At 41.9% G+C, this 27,386-nt stretch overlaps 1 protein-coding gene across 6 annotated transcripts in view; it reads right to left on the bottom strand.

The window, feature by feature from the left end:
• fbxw7 (F-box and WD repeat domain containing 7) overlaps positions 1 to 27,386 on the bottom strand; it is a 368,590-nt gene that overhangs the window by 263,005 nt on the left and 78,199 nt on the right. For 2 of the 6 annotated variants that reach the window (XM_072547746.1, XM_072549041.1), the window contains exon 1: positions 25,202 to 25,327. The exons of 2 other annotated variants lie outside the window; for them this stretch is intronic. In XM_072547746.1, the coding sequence (XP_072403847.1) occupies positions 25,202 to 25,306 (105 nt within the window). In that variant the 5' untranslated portion in view covers positions 25,307 to 25,327. Of the gene's footprint in view, positions 1 to 25,201; positions 25,328 to 27,386 lie in introns of those variants that run through there. 2 more of the 6 variants (XM_072548511.1, XM_072549624.1) reach the window with 1 other exon arrangement.

Below are 27,386 nucleotides of genomic sequence, written 5' to 3'. Positions count from 1 at the left end.
CTTGTCAAGGATAAGATCTGAACAAATGAGTAATATGATAAATGAGCCAGTTTGATGCCACATATGTAGGCAGTATATCCAAATGGCTATTAAAGCATATTAAACATGTTCCATTGACCATTTGCAATGGGCCTTATGCATCAATGGGTCCAATTCTGCACTGAAAATCAATTATTAAATAACCCAGACTGTGTTAAGAATGTACCAGAAACCAATTTACCACCATCAGTCAGGCTCGGTGTGTGATGCATTTGCTCACATAGGACCCTATGTTATATTCATGCAAAACATTTGTAGACACATTGATCCTTTTCCTTGAAGGGGGTCATGGAGACTGACAATCTCTGGTGCAATCCCATGGCAACACCCCGACCAGTCTACCTAACTGATCGGAGACCCAAGATTGACAGTTAACTGTTCCTCCTGCATGTCCATGCCAATGATATTTCAAGCAATCAACACCTCTTTCCATGCTGTATGAAAACCGCTACTCCTTTCTTCAAGTCTGTTTCTTGAATTCCAGTCTTGATGAGTGAAAGTTGAAAAGCCGATTTGACACCTTTTAGGAATTTTTCTGTACTACAAAGCAATTATCCTAACTGATTTGTGTGTGCCTTGCATGCATTTATTCTCACTTCCCCTCTGACTTAAAAGCATCATCTTGTATCTCTATAGCTCCTTCATCTGACAAGTAAAAATTTCCTTTTGCATTCCAAATTAAAGCAATTCACTTCAGAATTATTCCTTTGCTTTTATGTTCTCTCTTCATAGTATCCATTCGCCATTACATAGTGAATCAAAATTATTTATGTTTGATCTCAGAAAATTAATTGAAAAATTTAGTACCCATTTTACCCTTCCTAGAACTCACTTTAGGCATAAACATCACAATTTATTGCATTAAATGGGCAGATTCAACTATATTTGTCAATTTTTGTATTCTGCTGTAACAACATTGATAGTTTCAAAACATTGAGAACCTAGACTGAGAATTCAGTTCTGTAGCCATTTGTTTCAACAGTACTACCACACTGCATTGTTTCAGTATTAATTGGATATCTGAGGAAACCACTGGATCAGTGAACTACACTTGGCACTACTGTTCTTACATTAAGTTTGCCAACTTTACACTTAGAAAACTGAAATATCAACAAGTATGTGAACAAAGAGCTTAACATTCAATGATATATTTACTCTAATGCTGATTTGGGAAATTTAGTATATGCAATTATATAATATCACGTTTTCATTCTGTAGTATAGAAAATTCTGCTATCAAATAGAAATTAATAGATTGTCTAATAACATCCTACTTTTTGTCTTCATGTTTTCAGAAATACAGTTGAAAACGCCAAAATTATCCTTTCATGTCATTCAAGTAACTGCACAATATTGCTCATGATCTATATAATTAGTGAATCAATGTTCACACTCACATTATCCATATGCATTAGATATAATTACAGATAAAAATGTAAACAAAGTTACCAAAAATTTTATCACTGCATACTGACATGAAAACAACGGTACTAATCCAACAGGACCAGTATTTCTACATATATGGTGGTTATTCAATTATAATTAGAATAATTTGGGTCTATGAACTTCAAAATGATTGATCATTCGCACTGAGGTGATAAAATCTTTCATTTCAGGTATGTGTACATTGACAGTTAAGTGTGATGGAAACAAAATTTAAAAATAAGAACATATTTATTATAGCTCATGGTTTTAAATTATTTACACATTTATTTACTTTTCATTTTTTATCTTGCCCTTTTGAGCTATTAATTTCTAGGTACACCGAATAATCATGAATTTAGCAATTGCAGTCTGCATTGAAATTCTTCAGCGCTAAGCAGAAAATTCCAGAGGCTCTAAATTATGGATGACTCTCCTGTTGTGCTCATCAGGATGCCTTATTGCTGGCGATCACCAGCAGCAGTGCCCCTAGCTACAGGCATGTCAGTATCATCATACTGAACATTATGCCCCTGTGACTGCAGAATACCAGACTTGGCTTAATCAAATCAACCTTGGCACCAGTACAGGAAATAACACCCATATTCATTTTGTGGTTCTACTTCCCAAATACTAATTACTACAATTCTTAAACCCTTTCCTTTTTTCACAATCTCAAACCAGTGTAAATGGCTCTGCCACTTCAGCGAACAGAAGGATAAGGGCTGAACACTTAAATCATGAACATGCCACAGATTGGATCACCAAATGATTTTTATGAAAAGACAAAACAAGTCATAATACTTTTCAAATGTTCAAGTAGAAAGTCCAGGCATTTATGGCATTAAAATTCCTGGCAAACTTTTTAATTCAACTCCCAGTGTTACAACTCATAGGTAATGTGCTGGAAGTCAAGTCCTGCTATTCCTGAAAGCTAGTGATATATATATTTTTTTAAATATACAAAGTTTCCTGAATCAGACAGATTGATACAAAATACATACTATACTTCTGTGCTGAATAAGAAGCACTATTTATTACAAGTAATTAGATTCTAGCTACAGATAAATAAATTGTCAGCATATAATACTAATTAAAACTCTAATCCCCTTTTTTTAAAAAAAACTATGCCCTCCTCCATTCCACCCCCCCACCCCCACACACACAATTTACGGACTGAGGGGGAAAAGACTAGAAAGACTGTTCAACATTCTTTGTTGCCTGATACTATTGTTGAGATGACATTTATGACTCTACCACTGGCCAGCACATTGCTTCAACCATCTTTCTTCCACTGGTTGTTGAGATACACAAGGTAGCTGGCACACACAAAAATTTTCTGACTTATCAGTTAAAAGTCACAACATATAACAACTATTGCAGGACAGATAAGCTGGTTTTCATCAGGTTACAGTGAATTTTAACTGCAGAGAATAGAGGCACTGCTCCTAGGATGGGAAATAACTAAATACTTCTGTCTGACATGTTTCCAGCTCCAAGCTGATCTGTTACCAGAGAACCAATCTCAGCTGATGGCAGGCAAAATAGTGTCTGTCACTGACAACTGGTCATTAGCCCACAGACTAATCAACTTCTTTCTGTCAGCTAAAACTGCACTAGCGAACCCCTTCAGCTTCAGGGAAAAAGTGCCCAGGTCCAGAGAAGGGAAAGAGTGTGGGGTCACATCCAGAGTGGTAAGGGTGCAAACGTGTATCGGGGAGGGGTGGAACCCTCAGTCCAGAGGAGGGGCTAAGGTTCAGAGGGGTCGTGAAAGGTGCCTTGGCAGTGGAAGTTGCTCAGGTCAGAGCGGATGAAGCAGGGGTCATGTCCCCGGAGGTGTAGGAGGCTGTGTTTGAAGCGGAGAAAGAAACTTAAGTCCAGAGTAGCTGCAGGGCAGTTGTACTCAGGTGGGCGACAGTTTAGGTGTGAAGTGGGATAACGGGTCCAGAAGGGGGAACTAGATTCATGTCTACAGCTGACTAATGACTGACTGACTGACTATTGGAAAACCCAGACTATCCTTTCTACGTCTACCCCGTTGAGACAATTTGGAATTGTATGCACTTCAACCAATCATTCTTCTAGCCACTCAGAGCAGTTTGCTCAACCTTACTGAAGGTAAGCTAGCCAATCCACCTATCTAGATATAAATCTAGTAAATATTCTTCCAACAGCCTCAAATGCATTTGCATTCTTCTTTAAATAAGGGGACCAAAACTGCACACAGTATGTGGTCTCACCCGATATAACTGAAGCATAATATCCTTCTATTTATGATAAATTCCTCTTGCAATAAAGAATCACATCACACCAGCCTTCTTGATTGCATGTTATACCTGTATATTTTTCTGACTCATGGAAAAGAAACACTTAAATCTCTGCATCATGGAATTCTGCAGTCATTCTTCATTTAAGTAATACTTTGCTTATTATTCTTCCTGCCAAAATGAACAACTTGACATTTTCCCACATTAGACAAAAGTCTGGCAGCTGGAGTATATTCATTCAATCAAGTTATATCCATATGCAACTTCCTTAGCTATCTTCTCAACATAATACCCAACTTGGTGACATCTGCAAATTTAGCTACCATCCCTTGGCTACCTTCATCTAAGTCATTCATGACAACTATAAAATATTGAGGTCCCAGTATAGATCCCTGCAGGACTACATCACATCCTGCCAAAGATCCATTTCTGCACACTTGGTCCTACCTGGTCAGGTCCAACCCACCCCAACCCCCCCAACAACCCACCCTCCTGCCCTGCCACCGCAGGAATCGCAAAACCTGCGCCCACACCTCCATCCAAGGCCCCAAAGGAGCCTTCCACATCTATCAAAGTTTAACTTTCAAGAAGGCAGCTTACTACCACCACCTTAAGGACAAATAGGAACAGGCAATAAATGCTGGCTAGCCAGTGACACTCACAACCCAAAAATGAATTTTTTTTTAGAAGAAAGGAATTTTAATGCATTCCTGGCTGTTAGAATAAGCTTTCCACATCGTTTGTTTAATGCACCTTGTGGAAATGTTAAGAGCAAATCTACTCTAAGCTTACTTTGTTCCAAATCTTGTCCTACTACCCTGCAAATCTGAAGTTCCAATTTGCACTATATTTGTAGGTACTCAAGGCATCTAATCTGATCCCCTTTGTTGTGTCCAATGACTATCAGTGAGTAAGAAAGATCATCAATATCATTTATTGTATCCATTGCCCCCGATGCGGTCTCCTCTACATTGGGGAGACTGGACGCCTTCTCGCAGAGCACTTTAGGGAATATCTCCGGGACACTCGCACCAATCAACTCCCCCCTCCCACTCTGCTGAGGACATGCAGGTCTCTGGCCTCCTCTACCATCGCTCCCTCACCACCTGACACCTGGAGGAAGAACGCCTCTTCTTCCACCTCGGAACACTTCAACCCCAGGGCATCAATGTGGTCTTCACCAGTTTCCTCATTTCCCCTCCCCCTACCTTACCCCAGCTCCAACCTGCCAGCTCAGCACCACCCTCATGACCTGTCCTACTTGCCAATCTTCTTTCCCACCTATCCATTCCACCTCCCTCTCTGACCTACACCTTCATCTTCACCTCTATCCAACCTATTGTATTCTTGGCTACCTTCACCCCAGCCCCATGCCCCTCCTATTTATCTCTCCAGCAGAGGCTCCCTGCCTCATTCTTGATCAAGGGCTTTTGCCTGAAATGTCGATTTTCCTGCTCATCAGATGCTGCCTGACCTGCTGTGCTTTTCCAGCACCACTCTAATCTAGACTCTGATCTCCAGCATCTGCTGTCCTCACTTTTGTCTAGAATAAATTTGCAACCTTACCAGGATAATTCCAAAGCTAGCAATAAAGTTTAATCAGAATAATGTTGTTGCCTCCAGAAGAATTGCCTGGGCCAACCCTTATTGAGGAAGAGGAATCAGAAGACAAAAACCAGGAAAACTAAATGCTAGTCAAAGGCAATCACAAATGAAGACCTTTCAACATGGATTTAAGGCCCACATTAGGGTGCAAAATCTTTTTTTAAAATCTTTCTTACTCACTGATAGTCATTGGACACAACAAAGGGGATCAGATTAGATGCCTTGAGTACCTACAAATATGGTGCAAATTGGAACTTCAGATTTGCAGGGTAGTAGGACAAGATTGGAACAAAGTAAGCTTACAGAGTAGATTTGCTCTTAACATTTCCACAAGCTGCATTAAACGAACAATGTGGAAAGCTTATTCTAACAGCCAGGAATGCATTAAAATTCTTTTCTTTGAAAAAAAATTCATTTTTGGGTTGTGAGTGTCACTGGCTAGCCAGCATTTATTGCCTGTCCCTATTTATCCTTAAGGTGGTGGTAGTAAGCTGCCTTCTTGAACTGCAGTAGTCCACATGTTGTGGGTTGACCCACAATGCTGTTGGGGTTGCAATTCCAGGATTTTGACCTGGTGACAGTGAAGGAATGGAGGTATATTTCCAAGTCAGAATGGGGAGTGGTTTGCAGGGGGAACTTGCAGGTGATGCTGCTCCCATGTATTTGTTGCCCTTATCCTTCTAGATGGAAGTAGTCATAAGTTTGGAAGGCACTGAGGATATTTGGTGAATTTCTGCAAAGCATCTTGTAGATTGTAGCAGCAGTGTGTACTGATTGTCGATGGTGAAGGGTGTGCATGTTTGTGGATGTGGTGCCAATCAAGCCGTCTACTTTGCCCAGATAGTGGCAAGCTTCTGGAGTGCTGTTGGGGCTGCACCTATCCAGGCAAGTGGGGAGTATTCCATTACACTCCTAACTTGTGGATGATGGATAGGTTTTGGGTAGTCAGGAGGTGAGTTACTCACCCCAGTACTCCCAGGTCTGGAGCATGTCCAGTGGAGATTCACACAGACGATCCCTGGAATGGTCGGCCTAACATACGATGAACGGCTGAGGATCCTGGGATTGTATTCATTACAGTTTAGAAGGTTGAGGGGAGATCTAATAGAAACTTACAAGATAACGCATGGCTTAGAAAGGGTGGACACTGGGAAATTGTTTCTGTCAGGCGGGGATACTAGGACTCATGGGCATAGCCTTAGAATTAGAGGGGGTTAATTTAGAATAGAAACGAGGAAACATTTCTTCAGCCAGAGAGTGGTGGGCCTGTGGAATTCATTGCTATAGAGCGCAGTGGAGGCTGGGATTTGAAATGTCTTCAAGGCAGAGACTGATAAATTCTTAATCTCGCAAGGAAGTAAGGGATACAGAGAGGGTACAGGTAAGTGGCGTTGAAATGCCCATCAGCCATGATTGAATGGTGGAGTGGACTCGATGGGCCGAGTGACCTTACTTACACTCCTACCTCTTATGTTCTATGGATACAATCATCAATGCAGCAGAGGAAAAAGTGGAGGATGGTGCCAGTGCAACTCCAGAAGAAGGACTGTTCCATATATCCTACAAAGACACAGGCTTGGCTGGGGCCCACACGGTGACCATGACTACCCCTCTGATCTGTAGGAAGTGGGAGGAATCAAAGGAGAAGTTGTTGAAGGGAGAAATTGTTCTGCCAATCGAAAGACTGCGTCGGTGGAAGGGGACAGGTTGGGTCGGTGTGACAGGAAGAAGTTAATGGCTTGTGAACCTTTGTCATGGGCTTGGAGGCAAGCAGGGACTGGATGTCCATGACGAAGATGAGGTATTGGAGGCCAGGGATGCGAAAGGAGGTGGTAGGCATTGGTAGTATCCCAGACGTATGTGGAGAGTTCATGGACCAAGGGGGACAGGACGGTGTCAAGATGTGAGGACATAAGTTCGGAGGGGCAGGAGCAGGTGGAGGCAATAGGTTGACTGGAGCAGTCAGGTTTGTGGATTCTGGGTAAGTGATAGAACCGGGCAGTGCGAGGTTGGGGAACTATGAGGATAGAAGCTGTGGATAGGAGATTCCTTGAAGTGTTGAGGTTCTGAACTGTTGACAAAGGGTGGTGGTGATGGAGGGTTGTTTTACCATACTGGAGGCCTGTGACTGGTGGAGTACCACAAGGACTGGTGCTAGGTCCAATAATTTTCATCATTTATATAAATGATTTGGATGTGAGCATAAGAGGTATAGTTTACAAGGATGTTGCCAGGGTTGGAGGATTTGAGCTACAGGGAGAGGTTGAATAGGCTAAGGCTGTTTTCCCTGGAGCATCAGAGGCTGAGGGGTGACCTTATAGAGGTTTATACAATCATGAGGGGCATGGATAGGATAAATAGACAAAGTCTCTTCCCTGGGGTGGGGGATTCCAGAACTAGAGGGCATGGGTTTAGGGTGAGAGGGGAAAGACATAAGAGAGACCTAAGGGGCAGCTTTTTCAGGGGGTGGCAAGTGTACGGAATGAGTTGCCGGAGGAAATGGTGGAGGCTGGTAGGAAGAGTTTGGAGGGATATGGGCCGGGTGCTGGCAGGTGGGACGAGATTGGGTCAGGATATCTGGCCGACATGGACGAGCTGGACCGAAGGGTCTGTTTCCGTGCTGTACATCTCGAAGACTCATGTCTGGGAGTTGATGGTTTGGTGATGAGAGGTGGAGTCATGGCCAAGGGGGCAATAGGTGGTGGTGTCAGCGAGTTAGCATCTGGCTTCGGCGAGGTTGAGATTGGTGCACCATACTACCACTGCAGCACCCTTGTCAGCTTGTTTAATGGTGAGGTTGGGGTTGGAGCGGAGGAAGAGGACAGTTGCGCGTTATGAGGGTGAAAAGTTGGAGTGGCTGAGGGGCTAGACATGTTAAGGCAGTCAATGTCACAGCAGCAGTTGGAGGCAGAAGGGGTCTTCAGAGGGTGGGGGACAGTCACGGTCAAAAAAGTAGGCAGAGGCATAAACGTTCAATATCGCGGTGCGAGCAAACTTTGTTGACACAGTGACGTAGTGGGATGAAGGAAAGACCTTTATTGAGCATGGTTCATTCATCCTCATTGAGGTGGCTGCCGGGGGAAAGAGATGGTGAATAGCCAACAGGGCTTGGGCCCAGGGCCCAGTGTGGAGCTGGAGTTGAATCTGGAGTGGAGGTGGTCATGTGATCATAGGTGATGCAAGCAATGTCATCGGAGGAAGTGATGTGCACGGTGGTATTTGCAGGGCAGAAGTGGTGCACTCAGTGGCAACAGCAGGGACAGAAATGATGTTCTCGGAACATTCAAGAAAGCAGTGTTTTCAACAGCGGTTGCAGAGGTGGCATTGTTGGCAGTACTCTGATCAGTTCCAGCATTGCTAAAGGGTTGCATTGGACAGCAGATTCCAATTATTCTTCTGTTTGAAGAATTATTAAATAGGACATCCTGTGCAGACTCCCTTTCATCTACTTGGCGACATAACAGATTTTACAAGATGGAACAAGCAGAAAGAGAACAAGAGTGTATGTAAGGGATAGTAGTGATGGACAACAGCAAGAGAAAGTAGAACATGTGACAAAATTACAACACAGGTTAGATGTTGTACCAACTTCATTCAGATATACACAAAAACAGTTCAGTCCTAGCAACAAGACAAAAGAAAACAATGAACACTAGGACAACCAAATTGAATATTGCAGAAAAAAGTCAAGAAAGGACAGTGTACTAGTCACCAAGAAAATTATCTGCAACTGTAGGTTACTTTTGGGAAGAAAAGGTTAATTATAGTTTCTAAAGTAGATGACAGACTGCCTTTTTTTTTAAAAAGAGGCCTATTTTGTATTTTGGCCTTTGGGGGTGGGTGGGGGGGGGGGGGGCAGAGAGGTAAGAGTAGAAAGAGATGGAAATGATGAGTCATTATAGAAAACAAACTATTTCGAGATATACAATGTCAGTACTTTTCATAGTGGTTGGTGGGAGAAGAGAGGCATTTCTTATGTTAAGGAAACCACTAACAATGTCAATTAAATCAGTCTCAAACCATGAAGAAGAGTTTGAGTGCTGAGGAGTGGACTGGAAAGGATATCAAGGCAGCAATGAATGATCTTAAAGATGAGAAAAAGGTACAGAAAAATGAATGGGTAAATGGAAGAAGTTGTGGTTCAGGCTAAAGTAGGCAACAAATGAGGGTCAACTGAAGTAGGAAGGGAGGAAGCAGCAAGGGTATTCAATGGAGACAAAATGACTCGTTTTGAATGAGTATGATGTCTTAAGCTGCTTTCTCAAAAGACTTCAAATCCTGGCACAAATACATTTTCTAACCAAGATAAAAGTTAATTTTTTTCATTTTAAATTAATAGTTTTTTTTCAACCTTTGCTCTTGCACAAGTTGGTATTATGCTTTTCAGATATCCAATTTTAAATTGGGCAGGCAGATTTGGTTCAACATCTTGCAAGATCCAGATTTTTAGACCAAAGCTAGTTTAAAGCAGGTCAGAGAAGAATTTAAAAAGGATGAGGGGCAACTTCTTTTTGAAAAAAGAACAGTGGTTCATGTGTGAAATGAACTGCCAGAGGAAGTGGTGGATGCAGATACAGTTGCAATGTTTAAGAGATATTTGGATAAGTTCATGAATAGGAAAGATTTGCAGGGATATGGGTCAAGCGCAGGTAGGTGGGACTAGTTTAGTTTGGGAACATGGTCTAAGTGGACTGGTTCGACTGAAGGGTCTGTTTCCATGTTGTATGATTCTATACAGAATTCATTCAGGAGACAAAAAAAAACACAATTTGAAGGCATTCTTCTAACGAGACTACTGTTTGCCCCTAAAGAAATTACAGTTCCTAATTCAAGTCTAACATTCTCTCAAATTAATTCCTGCGCTGCATCGTTGAGTCATTCCTGATTGAAACGTTTTGCTTTTCAGAGACCAGTTTTTGTATTACTGATCCCTATGATATTTAAATTAGTTCCCTTTAGAAAAAAAACAAGCCTCATTTGTGAATATTTCATTTCCCAAACTTTAATTTATCTTCTGAAACAATACTGATATCAATTAGTGTTAGCACGATCTTAAGATATATTTGCTGTCAAAAACATTAGGATTTAGTGAAATAAAAAGGTTTTTTTCCATTGTATCAAATTTAATAATTTTTAAAAAAATAATTAACATTGAATCATCCTAGTCATACTGCTTAGAATAGTCCTTCTGCTGCAGGTGATGAAGACAGTCATTCCAGACAAGCAACAAACACAGCCTGTTGTGCTTATGTTGCATCTTTCAAATATTTATCCAATTAACCAAATTCTCCTCACCTTTCTGTAATAACGCGAGAGGCCAGTATCCCATCACCAAGTCAACGTTTATTTATTTATAAATATGTTCCTTGACTCCAGTACTGCCTCAGAGTCAGCTATCAGAATGGCAGTATCTCTGACACTCCCCTTTTTATCTATCAGCTAGGGCTCCCTGATTGGACTGAATCTGGTACAAAAAAGGAACTCATTCTATGTGCTCCACCTGACTCACTTTGCTACAATCACTACATCCTTCCCCTTCAGCGTCAGAGGATAGGCCGAGCCTTTTACTGAGAGCGCCGCCTGGGTAGTTTTAGCATCGTTTCGGTTCCTCTGACTCGGCATCCAAAACAAGCGGCATGTAACGCACAGGAGCTCGCCACTTTCTCCAGAAGTACCTCTCTAGAATTTCTTCCAGTGGCAAAGTCATTGAGGCAGCTACATCCATCATGTCCATCTCGGATTCCGACAGAGAGCATGAACCCATCAGTTCCAACCTTTCTGACTGTTCCATGGGACAGGGTCGTGTTTTGCTCCTGCACCAATTGCAAATTCACTGCTTTCACACGGCCCAAGTGCTTGTTCAGGACCATCGCACTGAGTGTCAAACCAAGACAGTTTGTTATGTAGTGAAGCTGTTGGTTGTTTCTTTAAACTAGCCTTCAAAGTTTGGACTGCTCCTTCTGCCAGACCATCAAATGATGGGTGGTGTGGAGCTATCCTTCCATGCCAAGTCCCATTCGACTTTGGGAAATTCCCAAGTTCTTTGCCGGTAAACCATGGCTTGTTATCGGTGACCAACACTTCCAGGACTTCATGCTTTGAAAAAGATGTGTGCAGTTTTTCTATTGCTGTCCCAGTGTTTGACACATGCACTCTATGCACATCCAACTACTTGAGTGGATATCCAAAACAACTAAGAAAATTAAACAAATGAAAGAACTTACATAGTCAATGTGCAACCAAGTCAAAGGTTTATCCAGCCATTCCCACGGATGTGGTAGAGCAGCTGACAGTAATTTTGTCCTTGTTGGCACTCTGATTACTACCCCAACACGGCTCTGTCTACATCCAGGCCTAGCCCCCAGACATCACTTCGCACCAACATCTTCATTTCGAAGACACCTGGATGGCCATGGAGGAGTTCAGCCAGTATTTAGTGGCAGCTTTCGCATGGGACAATCACTCTTGCTGTCAATAACAATACGCCGTCCTCTGCTGTGAGTTGGTCTTTCCAGGTCCAAAAAGGTTTCAATATCAGTTGTGACGGCCTTTTGCTTTACCCCATCACTACCAGTTGTTTGTTTTGAAAGGACTGGACCTTTCAGCATTCAAAGTCTGATATTGTCAGCTATAACTGGTAGTGTGTCCAGAAAATTTAATATCATGACAGACTCTTCCTTGGCGGTACTAGTTGTAGATCTGCTATTGTGAATCTCTCACAACCACTTTTGCCCCATCAAGCTTGGTCCTGCGCCTTTTACTACAAATTAGTGGTAACTAAACCAACTGCTTCTCAGAACAGACTGGAATCAAAGTTGTACCCTTAATCTGTAAAAGGTTCCCCAGTATAGGTAGTCAGCCTCGCCAAAGTCTTGCGCAAAGTTTAGGGCTAGAGTCCAAAGGGAAATTTGTTAATTTGTAATCTGCGATCACTGAAATAACTGTGCCAGTATTGACTTTTGTTCAACCCAGATGGCCGTTAACCAGATGTTTACCTTGATTGGCTCTGATCTTTCTGTTGCTAAACAATTTAACTGTTATAAACCAGATGTAAGTGGACTTTCTGTGGTATGAACTCTTCTGGATACAGGCTCGAGGGTCACCTTACTCAATTTACACCTAGTAGGACACTTTAGCTGTTTTGAGTCTGCATACCGGCAGCAACTACAATGGTTTGATGGTATGCACCCTGAAGAAAATTTTAACCTTTTGGCTGAGCCTTTGTTTTGGGGTTTTGCTATTGGCTGACCTACAGGCCTTCTGATAGATATATTCTTAGCGAGGTTATGTAATTATCTGCACTCAAGTGGTGTTCCCCAAGCTCAGATGTCCACTTCCATCGGAATACCCTACAACTCATATGCTCCACTGCCGTATTTCCCATTATAACATTGTAGTGCCTGTCTGAAGTCCAGCTGAGCTTCTGCTAGCTGGCATTTTTGTATAGTTACATCATTTATCCCAGTCACGACACCACTGAAATAATTTGAGGCCTGTATCCCATCACCAAGTCATCTTTATTGACATGAACAGGCCTTGACTTTAGTACTGCCTCCTTCAGAGTCATTTTATCCCAGCCAGGGTTCCCTAATTAGGGATGTTAATCTGATTCAATTTGGTAACTGAAGGTCTAGGAGACTGACCTCGTTACAATCACTGCACTTTCCCCATAGCCTTTTCTTCCACCAAGGATTTAACTCCCTTATGAAAATGAAAAGGACATCACAATTTGTACAATATCATGGTTCTTTCAGCAATTAATTTAAATCTATCCTCTGGTTATCAATGCTCCCACTGAAAACAGATTCTCCTATTTTATCAAATCGGCTTGATTGAAGAAAACATGCAAAACATGTCAGATATAAACCGGATGTGTATGCTGTGCAATAGCTTGAGTGCAGGAACGTTATGGCTCCCTTGTTTATTGTAATAAGTCTTCCTTTTGTTTATTTAAAAAAAGGAAATTCTTATTAAAACAGTTAAATTATGTTCATTATTCATAAAAGTTTAATCCTGGTTGGGCTAAGTTGATGCAGTAATCAAATTTTGTGTGCTCCTTTGCTTCAAATCCTGCAACTAAAACTAATCAAATATGCCAGAAGCTGAATCAGCTGACCTCATTCCAAATGGCCCTCCTTCCTAATCAGCCATCAGGAGAAAAGTACTTCAGAGCACGCCACATCCACCAGTAAGAAGCCTTGAACTGCCACTGGGAGCATGGAGGGACCAGACGCCTAGTGCTGAAGGAGATCCACTTCTGGACCTGGGTAATGAAGGAGAGTCATTGGGAGTTGAGAGTGCCTTTAGTGGTACAGGGCTTCCCAACGCCTGGGCAAAATGCTTTGTTACCAATTACAGTGTTTCAGTTGTAATAGGCCAGCTATTATACGGTTGTGTGTTTTGGACCTCAATACTTGTTTATATCAGGTTTACACAATATATAAAACTCTTAACTCATTCTGCTCCAAAACAATCATCTTGGCATCTGTAGCCTTAGGATGCAGCTCATTTGGCAGCATTCTTGATTTTGAATCAGTGGGCCTGGGGATTCAAGATCCAATCGAAATTTGGCACAAAATTGCATGCAATAACTATGGTGGAACTGAAGGAGTGCTGAATTGTAATAGGTGCTAGACAAGACGTTATAACTATAAGCACTCAGTATTCAATTCAACCGCTGAAGGTAGCCTGAAGCTATGGGTGACAATGGCTGTGCTCTTTAAGCAGACAAAAGAGGGGTTTGTAGTCTATGACTATCACCCATTTTCATCCATAAAAAGGTACTGGAAAAACTTCGACTCCAAATATGACCACCAATCTTTCTCTCTCTCTATCAGGCTAATGCAGGGTGCAAATATCCCCGAAGTCCTGGATGCATAAGCCTCTGGGCATTCCTCTCAACTGGGCCACTTATGAGCTAAAACCACCAGGATGCCATACAGGAAGACATCACATATCAATACCAAGTCAGAGAGTCATAGAGATGTACAACACAGAAACAGACCCTTCGGTCCAACTCGTCCATGCCAAGCAGATATCCCAACCCAATCTAGTCCCACCTGCCAGCACCCGGCCCATATCCTTCCAAATCCTTCCTATTCACATTCCTATCCAGATGCCTCCACCACTTCCTCTGACAGCCCATTCCACACAAGTACCACCCTCTGTGTGAAAAAGTTGCCCTTTAAGTCTCTTTTGCATCTTTCCCCTCTCACCCTAAACCTGTGCCCTCTAGTTCTGGACTCCGCTCCGCCCCCCCCCCAGGGACTACTTATCCTATCCACACCCCTCATGATTTCATAAACCTCAAAAAGGTCACCCCTCAGCCTCCAATGCTCCAGGGAAAACAGCCCAAGTCTATTCAAACTCTCCCTATAGCTCAAATCCTCCAACCCCAGCAACATCCTTGTAAATCTTTTCTGAACCCTTTCAAGTTTCACAACATCCTTCCGATAGGAAGGAGACCATAATTGCACACAATATTCCAAAAGTGGCCTAACCAAATGTCCTGTACAGCCGCAACATGACCTCCCAACTCCTGTACCCAATACTTAGACTTTGGAGTGCAGGTTCATAGCTCATTGAAAGTGGAGTCACAGGTAGATAGGATAGTGAAGGAGGCATTAGGTATGCTTTCCTTTATCAGTCACTTTGTTCAGCAACACTCCTGAGGACCTTACCATTAAGTGTATAAGTCTTGCTAAGGTTTGCTTTCCCAAAATGCAGCACCTCACATTTATCTAAATTAAACTCCATCTGCCACTTCTCAGTCAATTGGCCCATCTGATCAAGATCCTATTGTAATCTGAGGTAACCCTCTTCGCTGTCCACTACACCTCCAATTTTGGTATCATCTGCAAACTTACTAACTATACCTCCTATGTTCACATCCAAATCGCTTATGTAAATGATGAAAAGTAGTGGACCCAGCACCAATCCTTGTAGCTCTCCACTAGTCACAGGCCTCCAGTCTGAAAAACAACCCTCCACCAGCACCCTCTGTCTTGTACCTTTGAGCCAGTTCTGTATCCAAATGGCTAGTTCTCCCTGTATTCCATGAGATCTAACCTTGCTCATCAGTCTCCCATGGGGAACCTTGTTGAACGCTTTACTGAAGTCCATATAGATCATGTCTACCATTCTTCCCTAATCAATCCTCTTTGTTACTTCTTCAAAAAACTCAACCAAGTTTGTGAGACATGATTCCCCACGCACAGAGCCAAGTTGACTATCCCTAATCAGTCCTTGCCTTTCCTGTCCCTCAGGATTCGCTCCAACAATTTGTCCACTACTGACATCAGGCTCACTGATCTATAGTTCCCTGGCTTGTCCTTTTCACCTTTCTTAAACAGTGGCACCATGTTAACCAACCTCCAATCTTCTGGCACCTCACCTGTGACTATCGATGATACATATATCTCAGCAAGAGGTCCAGCAATCACTTCCCTAGCTTCCCAGAGTTCTAGGGTACACCTGATCAGGTCCTGGGGACTTATCCACTTTTATGCATTTCAAGACATATAGAACTTCCCCCTCTGTAATATAGTCATTTTACAAAATGTCACCATCTATTTCCCTACATTCTGCATCGTCCATGCCCTTTTCCACTGTAAATACTGATGCAATACTCATTCAGTATCTCCTGCAGCTCCACACAAAGGCCATCTTGCTGATCTTTGAGGGGCCCTATTCTCTCCCTAGTTACCCTTTTGTCCTTAATGTATTTGGCAAAACCCTTTGGAATCTCCTTCACCCTATTTACCAAAGCTATCTCAGATCCCCTTTTTGCCCTCCTGATTTCCCTCGAGTAAACTCCTACTGCCTTTATACTCTAAGAATTTGCTCACTCTATTCTGCCTATACCAGACATATGCCTCTCCTTTTTCTTAGCCAAATCTTCAATTTCTTTAGTCATCCAGCATTCCCTACACCTACCAGCCTTTGTTTTACCCTAACTGGAATATACTGTCTCTGGACTCGCTATCTCATTTCTGAAGGCTTCCCATTTTCCAGCCGTCCCTTCATCTGTTCCTAGTCAGCTTTTGAAAGTTCTTGCACAATACCGTCAAAATCAGCCTTCCTCCAATTTAGAACTTCAACTTTTAGATCTGGTCTATCCTTTTCCCTCACTGTTTTAATACTCAGAATTCTGGTCACTGGCCCAAAAGCTCACCCCCACTGACACCTCAGTCACCTGCCCTGCCTTATTTCCCAAGAGGTGGTCAAGGTTTGTACCTTCTCTAGTAGGTACATCCACATACTCAAGAAAATTTTCTCTTACACACTTAAATTCCTCTCCGGTCTAAACCCTTAACACTATGGCAGTCCCAGTCTATGCTCGAAAAGTTAAAATTCCCTACCATTAGCACCCTATAATTCTTACAGATAACTGAAATCTCCTTACAAGTTTGTTTCTCAATTTCCCTCTGACTATTAGGGGGTCTATAATACAATTCGATTAGGTGATCATCACTTTCTTATTTCTCAGTTCCATCCAAATAACTTCCCTAGATCCACTTCCGGGAATATCCTCCCTCAGTACAGTTGTAATGCTATCCCTCATCAAAAACACCACTCCCCCTCCTCTCTTGCCTCCCTTTCTATCCTTCCTGCAGCATTGGTATCCTGGAACATTAAGCTGCCATCTCTGAGCCATTTTTCTGTAATTGCTATGATATCCCAGTCCCATATTCTTAACCATGCCCGGAGTTTGTCTGCCTGCCCTGTTAGGCCTCTTGCATTGAAATAAATTAAAATTATTTATCAGTCCTACCTTGTTCTCTGCTTTATCCTTGCCTGCCCTGACTGTTCGACTCACTTCTTTTCTCAACTGTACCAGTCTCAGATAGATCTCTTTCCACACCCCAACCTTACTAGTCTAAATCGTTCAGAGCAGCTCTAGAAAATCTCCCTGCTAGTATATTAGCCACCTTCCAATTCAGATGCAATCCATCCTTCGCGTCCAGGTCACTTCTACCCCAGAAGAGATTCCAATAATCAAAAATGTGAATCCTTCTCCTATACACCAGCTCCTCAGCCATGCATTCATCTGCTCTGTCCTCCTATTCCTCACCTCACTAGCTTGTAGCACCAGGAGTAATCCAGATATTACTACTCGAGGACCTCCATTTTAAATTCCTGCCTAACTCTCTATATTCTCCCTTCAGAATCTCATCCTTTTCCCTGCCTATGTCGTTGGTTCCGTTGTGCACAATTACTTCCTGCTGGGCCCTCTCCCCCTTGAGAACATTCTGCACTCTCTCGGAGACATCCTTGACCCTGGCACCAGGGAGGCAAAACCATTCTGATTTTTCACTGCTGGCCACAGAAATATCTGTCTGTGCCTCAGACTAGAGAGTTCCCTAACACAAATCGATCTCTTGGAACCCAACTTACTTCTCACTGCATTAGAGCCAGTCTCAATATCAGAAACTTGGTTGATCGTGCTACATTCCCGTGAGAACCCATCACCCCCTACTTTTTCCAAAACAACATACTTGTTTGACACGGGATAGCCACAGAAGACTTCTGTACTACATGTCTACCTCTCTTACCTTTCCTGGAGCTAACCCATCTATATGACTGGATCTGTGACTTTTCTCCCTTCTTATAAGGGCCATCCATCACACCCCCTTGCTCTTTTAAATTCCTCATTCCCGCTAACTGTCACTCCAATCAATCCATTTGATCGGTTAGGATTCATAACCAACAGCATTTATTGCAGATATAATCCTTGATGACACATAAACTCTCCCTAAACTCCCACATCGGACAAGAGCATATCACTCTACTCAAGCTCATTTTCGCTTCTTTCAAACTGCAGACCCAGAAAATAGCACCGTTTTACTCCTCTACAATACACTGTTCCAAGCTAATTTAATACTTACGGCTTATATTTTTAAGTTTAATTGAGAGACATTTCTCAATAAAACATAATCAAGAAAGAACCCACTTTACTCATGAATGCAGACTTACAGTAAGGCCACACTTAAAACTATTCAAATTATCTGTTTGTGTTGTGACCTCTCCAAAATAGGTTCCAAGATCAGTCATGAATTTCACCGTTTGTTAATCTTCCTAGACGCACTCCAATTCTTTCCTGGGATCATAATGTGCCAACACATTAGAGGATAGATAGGGATTGTCTGAGATCTTTTCAAAGGCTGATGCTCATTGAAGAGTTGATGAAAAGTGTCAGAATGTTTGAACTTCCAATAAAAATTTACAAGCCAAAGACATGTCCTAAGCTCCTGGACAGACACGGGAGCCTGGGCACCTCTGATTACCCTCACTTCATTTTCTAAAGAGCGTAACCCAGTCTTGTTGATTCTGTCAGGACAGAACCCCACTGGTCCTCACCTACCACCCCACCAACCTCCATATACATCGTAACCTCCAAACGGACTCCACCACCAGGGATATAATTCCCTCCCCTTCCCTATCAGCGTTCCGAAAAGACCAATCCCTCAGTGACTCCCTCATCAGGTCCACACCCCCCACCAACCCAAACTCCACTCCCGGCACCTTCCCCTGCAACCGCAAGAAATGAAAAACTTGCGCCCGCACCTCCCCCCTTACTTCCCTCCAAGGCCCCAAGGCATCCTTCCACATCCACCACAAATTCACCTGCACCTCCACGCACATCATTTACTGCATCTGCTGCATCCGATGTGGCCTCCACTATATTGGGGAGACAGGCCGCCTACTTGCGGAACGTTTCAGAGAACACCTCTGGGACACCCGGACCAACCAACCCAACTACCCACTGGCTCAACACTTCAACTCCCCCTCCCACTCCACCAAGGACATGTAGGTCCTTGGACTCCTCCATTGCCAGACCATAGCAACACGACGGCTGGAGGAAGAGTGCCTCATCTTCTGCCTAGGAATCCTCCAACCACAAGGGATGAAGTCAGATTTCTCCAGTTTCCTCATTTCCCCTCCCCACACCTTATCTCAGTCCCAACCCTCGAACTCAGCACCACCTTCCTAACCTGCAATCTTCTTCCTGACCTCTCCGCCCCCACCCCCTCTCCAGCCTATCACCCTCACCTTAACCTCCTTCCACCTATCACATTTCCAACGCCCCTCCCCCAAGTCCCTCCTCCCTAACTTTTATCTTAGCCTGCTTGGCACACTTTCCTCATTCCTGAAGAAGGGCTCATGCCCGAAACGTCGATTCTCCTGCTCCTTGGATGCTGCCTGACCTGCTGCACTTTTCCAGCAACACATTTTCAGCTCTGATCTCCAGCATCTGCAGTCTTCACTTTCTCCTAGGCAACTTAAAGCAGACCTTGCAAATGTTCTCCATCATCTGCTGAAAAACCAAACAGGCTGACGATATCCAAATAGCAGTCTCATATAAAAGAGCTTATGGGTATTAGTTATAGCATGCTTCTGGGAATCCTGGTCTAAACACAAATGCAAATAATCAATGTCCAGTTTCATTAAGGATAGACTTCCTACCACTTTTGTGTATAAATTTCATATTCGATGGATTGGCTATTCATCAGTTCGAAAAATGTATACCATTTGTTTGGAATCCCCACAAAAGTGAACTGAAGAAATCACGTTTTAAAAACAAATCTGTACAACGGGTGCTGCCAATTCCATAAACTGGATTAGTTTGATGATTCCTCCACTTTCCAGCCTTCTGATTTCTGCTTCTACTTTGGCCTGTAACGCAAATGGTACTAGGTGGGTCTTGCAGAACTGCAGCATTGCTTCCTAGTCAAAGTGGCCTTGGCTTCCCTGATAGTCCCTCAACCTTCCAGGTATTTAATTAGGACTTCATGCAGGCAGCTATTTTCTAATTGAAGATGTTGAGCCAATCTAGGTGAATCTTTGCAACCAATTTGTTCCATCTAACATGAGCTCAAGCCTTTTACTACACTCACTGGTAACTGAACCAGCTGCCTTTCATGAGACCTGAACCTAAGTTGTACCTTTAATCTGTAAAGTTTCTCTGGTATAGGTCTTTAACCTTGCACAAATTTAAAGGCTGGAGTACAGAGTGAATTTTATTAACTGGCTCTGTGATTATTGAAACAGCTGCACTTATATCAATCTCCATTAGAAACAGTTGGCCATTTAACCAGACGTTGATCGATTCAGATTTTGATGTTACCAAGTAAGTTAAGTGTTCCAAACCTGACATAGATGGTCTTTTCAGGGTACGAAGGAGTGCTAGAGGCATTTGATTTATCTTGCTAAATTTAGGTCTAATAAGACACTTTTGCTGTCAGGTCTGCATACCATCAACAACTACAATGCCTGCCAGCCAGAATCCTAAAGAAAGTTTTAACTATTTGGCCAAGACTTGGATTTGTTTGGTGGTTTTGCTGTGGGCCAACCAAAGTCCCTCCGATCAGGATATGTTCTGAGCAAGACTATGCAATTGCCTGCATTCAAGTGATGCGCCCCAAATGCAGTCTGACTGGCAAGGGTGTGCAATTTCATTGGAATATCTTTCCACGACGTTGCATTTACCGCCTTTTCCATTTATAAAGCCAGTTGTAGCACCTGTTTGAAGTCCTTCAGCTAGCAGGCGTTTTTGCATAGTTACATCATTAATCCTGCATACCCTGGACGGCCTCTAAATATCTCATTAAGGGTTAAACCAAATTCACAGGTTTCTGCCAGTCGTCTTAACCTTATCAAAACCCCGACACAGATTCCCCAGGCTCTCGATTAACCAAGTAAAAGCAAGTCTCAGAATTAGAGGCGGCTTAAGATCATAATTTTCCTTAACTACGTCAGTAAATTCTCGAAAGGTTTTAGTATCTGGTGCCTCAGGCTCAGTTAGGGCCCTAATGACAGAAACCGTTGTAGTTCCACGGGTTGTCAGGAGAATTACTGGTAGTCTTTCATCTGTTACAATGTTGGTAGCCCAGAAAATAAACCTAATTCTTTGCATGTACAGTATCCAGTCCTCGATGGCAGAGTCAAACTCCCAAAGAAAGGCACGATAAGAAAGTGTTCACCCCCAACTCAAAGACAACTGTGGCAAATGAGTTTCTTCAGGGTTGTGCTTTACTCTTGTCACCACTGAAATAATTCCAACGAGGCCGATATGCCATCATCAAGTCCCCCTTTACTTACATGTGAACTATCATAGAGTCATGTACACTTGACTATAATACTGCCTCATACAGGCAGAAGTGGTTACTGCAGATGCTGGAGATCAGAGTCAAGATTAGAGTGGTGCGAGAAAAGCATAGCAAGTCAGGCAGCATCTGAGGAGAAGGGAAAAAAAAAAATCAACATTTGGGGCAAAAGCGCTACATTAGGAATCCTGCCTGACCTGCTGTGCTTTTCCAGCACTACCAATCTTGACTACTGCCTCATACAGTCAGGCACCATAATATTACTATCCTAATATTTAAACCTTTTACCTCAGCCAGGGCTCCCTGAATGACGCTATTAACCTGGTTCAAATCAGGGAACTCGAGAATTAGTTGGCTGACCTTACTGCAATCACAACACAGTGATATGGTCTCATGGGAATCAACAAAGAAATTGGAAGAATAGAATGTCTGAGAATTAAAAAGGCATTAAATCCATAACAGTAGTAGAGACAAAAAAAGTTCCTTCAATGTACAAAGAATTTTTCAATAACCACTAAAGACAGAAACACAGTCAGACTACTAAAGGCTCTGGCTATTTTGTCTTGAAGAAAGTAGTATTCCTTTACTCTTCTGATGCACTCGGTAAACCGATTGTGGAAAGAGTTAGATATTTTGTTTATCAACAGAGGCATTCCCTTACCCCCCCTAAATAAGGGGGCAAACCAAAGATTATGGGTGGCACAGTGATTAGCACTGCTGCCTCGCAGCAGCAGGGACCCGGGTTCGATTCCAGCCTCGGGCTGCTGTCTGGTTGGAGTTTGCACATTCGCCCCGTGTCTGCATGGGGTTTCCTCCCACAGTCCAAAGATGTGCGGGTCAGGTGAACTGGCCATGCTAAATTGCCCGTTTACTAAATTGGGGAGAAATGAGGAAGCTATAGAAATCTGCATTCTAATCTGTAACTAATTATGGCCCCAACACTGATTCCTGTAAAATGCATCTATCCCCATATTAGAACGTATCTCTAAATGCTGTATGAGATACTTTACGATAGACAAACATTTTTCCCAATAATAGATGTTAAGCTAATTGGTGTGCAGTTCTCTTTTTTTTGTCTTCTTCCTTTTTTCAAATAAAGGTGTTACTTTCACAGTTTTCCAATCTTCTGGGATTTTTCCAGAATCCATTGATTTCTTGAACGATTACCACCTGTGCATCCACTATCCCTGTAGCTCCTCTATTAATATCCAAGTGTTGCAGACCAGACTTTAGCCCCATTAGTTTCCCTAGCACTTTTTCTATTGACAGTTATATTTATTTCCTTGCCTCCTTTTGCAGCTTCATTATTTCCAGAATAACATTGGTGCCTTCTATTGTTAACTTGCCTGTGGCTGCAGTAGTATTACAGAGATTACCACCTTAGAGGTTGTGCTATTTAATTTGGTTCAGAACTCTAAACATTTCAGCAGAACTCCTTTCCACCCCGATCAATGTTATTTCTGCCAACATGAAGGACAAAATCCCTCCAATCCGAATTTGTGGCCAGCCCAGAGAGGTCCTTAACCTTGGCACCAAGCAAGCAGCACTACCTTCAGGATTCCGACTCACATCTGCAGAGAAGAGTACCTACTCCTCCAACTAAATGGTGTCGTACCACAACTACATTCCTGTTGCCATGTACCAAGACGCTGTCAGCTTGCTCATCCTCCCTGCAGTCCCCACTCATCTGCACATTGCAACAACCTCTTAACTGTTGGACAACCACTGGGGCTGATCTCTATAATGGCCTCACCTGCAGTCACACCCTTCTATCCCTGACAAGGCCAATTTTTAATTACCTAGTCTTAGGGTGGGGGTTTGCTGGAGGGACTCCACTCTCTGGAGTAAAGTGCCCTGATAACTTTCTATTTCTCTGATGTGGTGGCTCAATGTCAGCAGCTCAGACTCCCACTCCTCAACTCAATCCAAAGTTCCTCAAATTGCAAACATTTACTACACGTGTTCTCTCTGGATCAGACTGCTAACCAGCAGTTACCACTTTTTGTAGTAGCAATACATCAACTGTCTGCCATTCTGGATTCCCTGCTCAATACTTTCTTTTAACATAAAAACATAAATGTTATATTTGATAAGCTATTTTAAAAGAGGGAAGAAACGAAAAGACCTAAAAACAATGAACATCTTTTACATTAAAAAGACTAATCACCAGTCCTAGTCACAACTAGCATCTTTCCCTGCTCTTTTGTCACAGTGCAGTTTAAGAGTCATTTGTAAATTGTCTCAGCTGATAGGCCTTTCATTCCGCACCTTTTATTCTATCTTACTCATCTTTCATTCTGTTGAATTGTCTACTTGCAGTAAACTTAAGTTAAAGCTCTTTTGTCTCTCTTTGTACCAAATCCCCACTTTAACCAAACTTCCAGCAGCACACAGTGGACCTTCATCGCACTCCACTGAAGTCTCCTTCACACTGACCATGCACCTTTCTGGAATTCCTTGGTTACTATTTGCCATCAAGGATGCTCCTGCTGAGTCCACAGAATTCAATCTTGTTGAACTCACACAGGCATGAAGTAAAAGGATCCCTTAACTTAATAATTTGTAAAGTGAAGATCAGAAAAAACGCATCCAAACTACATGAATGTTTTCTGAGGAAATTAATCAAAGTATGAGAACAGGCCAAAAAGCATTTGAAAATCACTCAACAAACTAAGAAATCTACAACAGATAAAAATGTCAAGCTTCAATATTTTACTGCTGGAAATGAGGGGTTACCCATTTCTGGTGAACCATTAAAAAAATGGACAGGGGGATAGTCAAAAAAAAATTACTGTAGTTTAACATATAGGGAGTGGTTTTTTTTAAAATCAGTGATTCAAGGAGGAATAAGAAATTGAAGATTCTAAAGCTAAACCTCAGTAATCAGTTTGGGTAATATAGAGGTGTTAACAAGTTAAGTGGAATTACGTGCCATCTTCAAGAAGACTATCGAGGCAGGAGGCTTTACATAAGTAAAAGGTCCATTCGGTGCTCGAGAAGTAGTTTGATAGCAAATAAAAAACTTATTTAATTGCATAAATTTCATTTGCACTTCCTTGGATAACCTAAACCTCCTAGTGTTTGAGAGTACCACAACTTCATATCTTGTACATTTAGATGTAGAGCTTCTTAGCACAACACCAATGTAGCAAAGCTTGTGGAAGAGCAAGACATTTCAGAATAACTTGCATTTTCTGAGTTTAATTAAAATGTGCAGACACTAGGAGCTGCTTTCTGATGTATTCCATAAAAAAAATTGCACTGATAACATCACTGTCATTCCCACATAAAAATCTGAGTACAGATGTTGAGATACGATGTATTAAACATTTATCCACCAAATGCTAAGTTAACGTCATCATTGTGTTGTGTTATTAATAGCTGAGTCCATTGCACAGACATACATTAGAACCAAATATGTTAAGAAAATTCTGTAGGCCACATAAAATTAAAATCAGTCTCAACTTCCAGAAACTTAACATATCACGAGTAATATGAATTTAGTATCAAATCACTGAATCCTTTAAAAGGTGATGCACAATTCCAGCAGGAAGAACATGCAAGGAAGATCAGTAAATCAGCTGATCCTATTACAAAATCAATTAGACAGTACATTTCCATTGCTTTTCGACTGATCATGGCCAAACATGATATTGGATAGCTACAAGCAAGGTCAGACAGCACTGAAATGTATTCCTTATAAATTATTTTTATTTTATATTGGAAATTACTACGGAGATTAAATGAACTTTCATGCAGTTACCTTTGGTTGGGTAGACAATCCATTGGAAAGTATTTCCAGTTGTCCTGATGTAAAGCTGCAAGACAGAAGATCTTTACAGCAGGTTGAGCGTCCCAGCCTCTTCATTAGAGAAGAAATGATACTGCAACCACAGCCACACATTGACTTACTCAAGCAAGCAAAACTGGCCAGATATTCTCAGTAAATCAGCACCAGGATCATCCCACATGCGTAAAATGGTCAAGTACTTCATTCCACAGCTTTCCAGCTTAAATCACAGCTGACAAAGAGAAAGCTCCACAGTTCCTGGAAAGGTAGCAGCCATTTCATTGTCAATTTAACTGTCAGTAAAGATGGGTCACTAATCTCAGCTGCAGGAGGTAAGTGATGTTGGTTCTCTCTCCAATACTGCGATCAGCAGGAAACAAAAGCAGAAGATCTGTTACTAGAATGAATTTGAGAAAGACTTTGAAAGTCAGAGTGCTCACTCCAGCCACTGTCACTAATAAACACTAACCTTAACAAAGCTTTCTGATCGACTGTCTGCTCCTTCAGCACTGTCAACTGAATGAACATCTTCCCTCAGACACTGGAGTCTTGCTATACTCAACAGTGAATCAAGATATGCCACACCCCTCTGTCCCCTTCACAGAGTGTCAGTACTTGATACCTGGAAGAGAATTACTGCTGCAGTATTTGAAGCAACAGGAAAAGAGTGAATACATTTACCTCCCGCCCCTCCCCCAGTCAAAGCCAAAACAACCTTCCAGACACTACCATTTAAACTGTCAGAGTCTGAACCACAGACAAGATAATTATACTGCTCCACCCGCTTATAATGCATTGAAACAATGAACAGTTTAATTTTTAAAAACTGAATCCTCAATAAAACAAACCTAGTTACATGGCCAAAGTGCAATTCAAAAATGTTATTTTTTTAAGCTGATCAAATTTACTGTGTACATTTTTTTGATTTTGCTCATCTCAAATTCTACACAGAATTAATGAACACATTTTAAAAAATTCTGACCTCCCAAATTCTTTCAAACTGGATTTTAAAAATAAAGTTCACACAAATCAATCCTGTTGAGGTTCCAAATGGTTCTCTCATACCAATCCTAGAAATTTACCATCGCTAAAGCCTTCATCTTACTTCAGACACTTAACCCAATCACTCAGTAGATAACCAGATTTTAAACAACTAGTTCTCTGCACATACAACTCTGTTACAACAAAACACATCATACAGCCAATTCATTGATAGTGATTATAGCTTATATGGGGATGATCTCAGTTTAAAAGGAAAATATTGTTCAAAAGCACTGCAATCCATTGAACACAAGCCCAAAAAGCAAACAAAAACCACTAAAACCCTTATACAACTTTATCCTCAGGCCAATTTCCAGCACTGCTTTACCTCTCCCTCCAAAACCAAGATTCAGGCTGCTTTTCAATAAACTGCAAATGGCACCTTTAGCAGTCTATTTTAAATGCTACACTAACTGAAAATGCAAAAAAGGAAAATGACTTAGCCTTTTGTTAGTCAGCTGGCTGTATATTACTTAGAATTCAAAGCCTTAATTTGCAGTCACAAATCAGCTGTCTTAGCTATGATCCAATTAATTTCATCAAATTACACATACCTGCTCTGAAATGTAAAATTTGAGGGGGAACAGCCAGTTTTAGTTAATGCTGTTTGCCACCTTCATTACTGCAAAGCCACATTCCAGGACTGAACATCTATCATATTTAATGCCAAAATCATATTTAAGCAGACACTGTACAATTTTAAACTAAACAGTATAACCTATGCTGACAGCATCACTCAGTGAATGCTCATTAATAGCAGCCGTATATGCATTGAGGTTTACAGGTATTCAGGTAATTTTAGCTATTAGCACATTTTAGCTACATTACAGAAGGCTCAGATGCCTTATAGCTAATACAGCTATTTTACAGAGCATTTACAAAAGCACTACTACCACATTGTTATACAGCAACATCCTTAATAGTATATTTATACGTAAACAAGCTCCTCATTTTAAAGCACCACATCACAAAGAGTCAAACAGCACTGAAGTAGTTACATAAACCTTCATTCCTGGTCAACGTCAGCCCATAATTCACTATTGATCAATGCAGTGCTTTCACGAATGATCTTGACAAGACGCAAAACTAGAAATCCCCAGCACGTGTGTGAACAATA

This window comes from Chiloscyllium punctatum, chromosome 1 (assembly GCF_047496795.1).
Source record: "Chiloscyllium punctatum isolate Juve2018m chromosome 1, sChiPun1.3, whole genome shotgun sequence".
NCBI lineage: Eukaryota > Metazoa > Chordata > Chondrichthyes > Orectolobiformes > Hemiscylliidae > Chiloscyllium > Chiloscyllium punctatum.
This window is presented reverse-complemented; position numbering and strand designations above follow the sequence as displayed.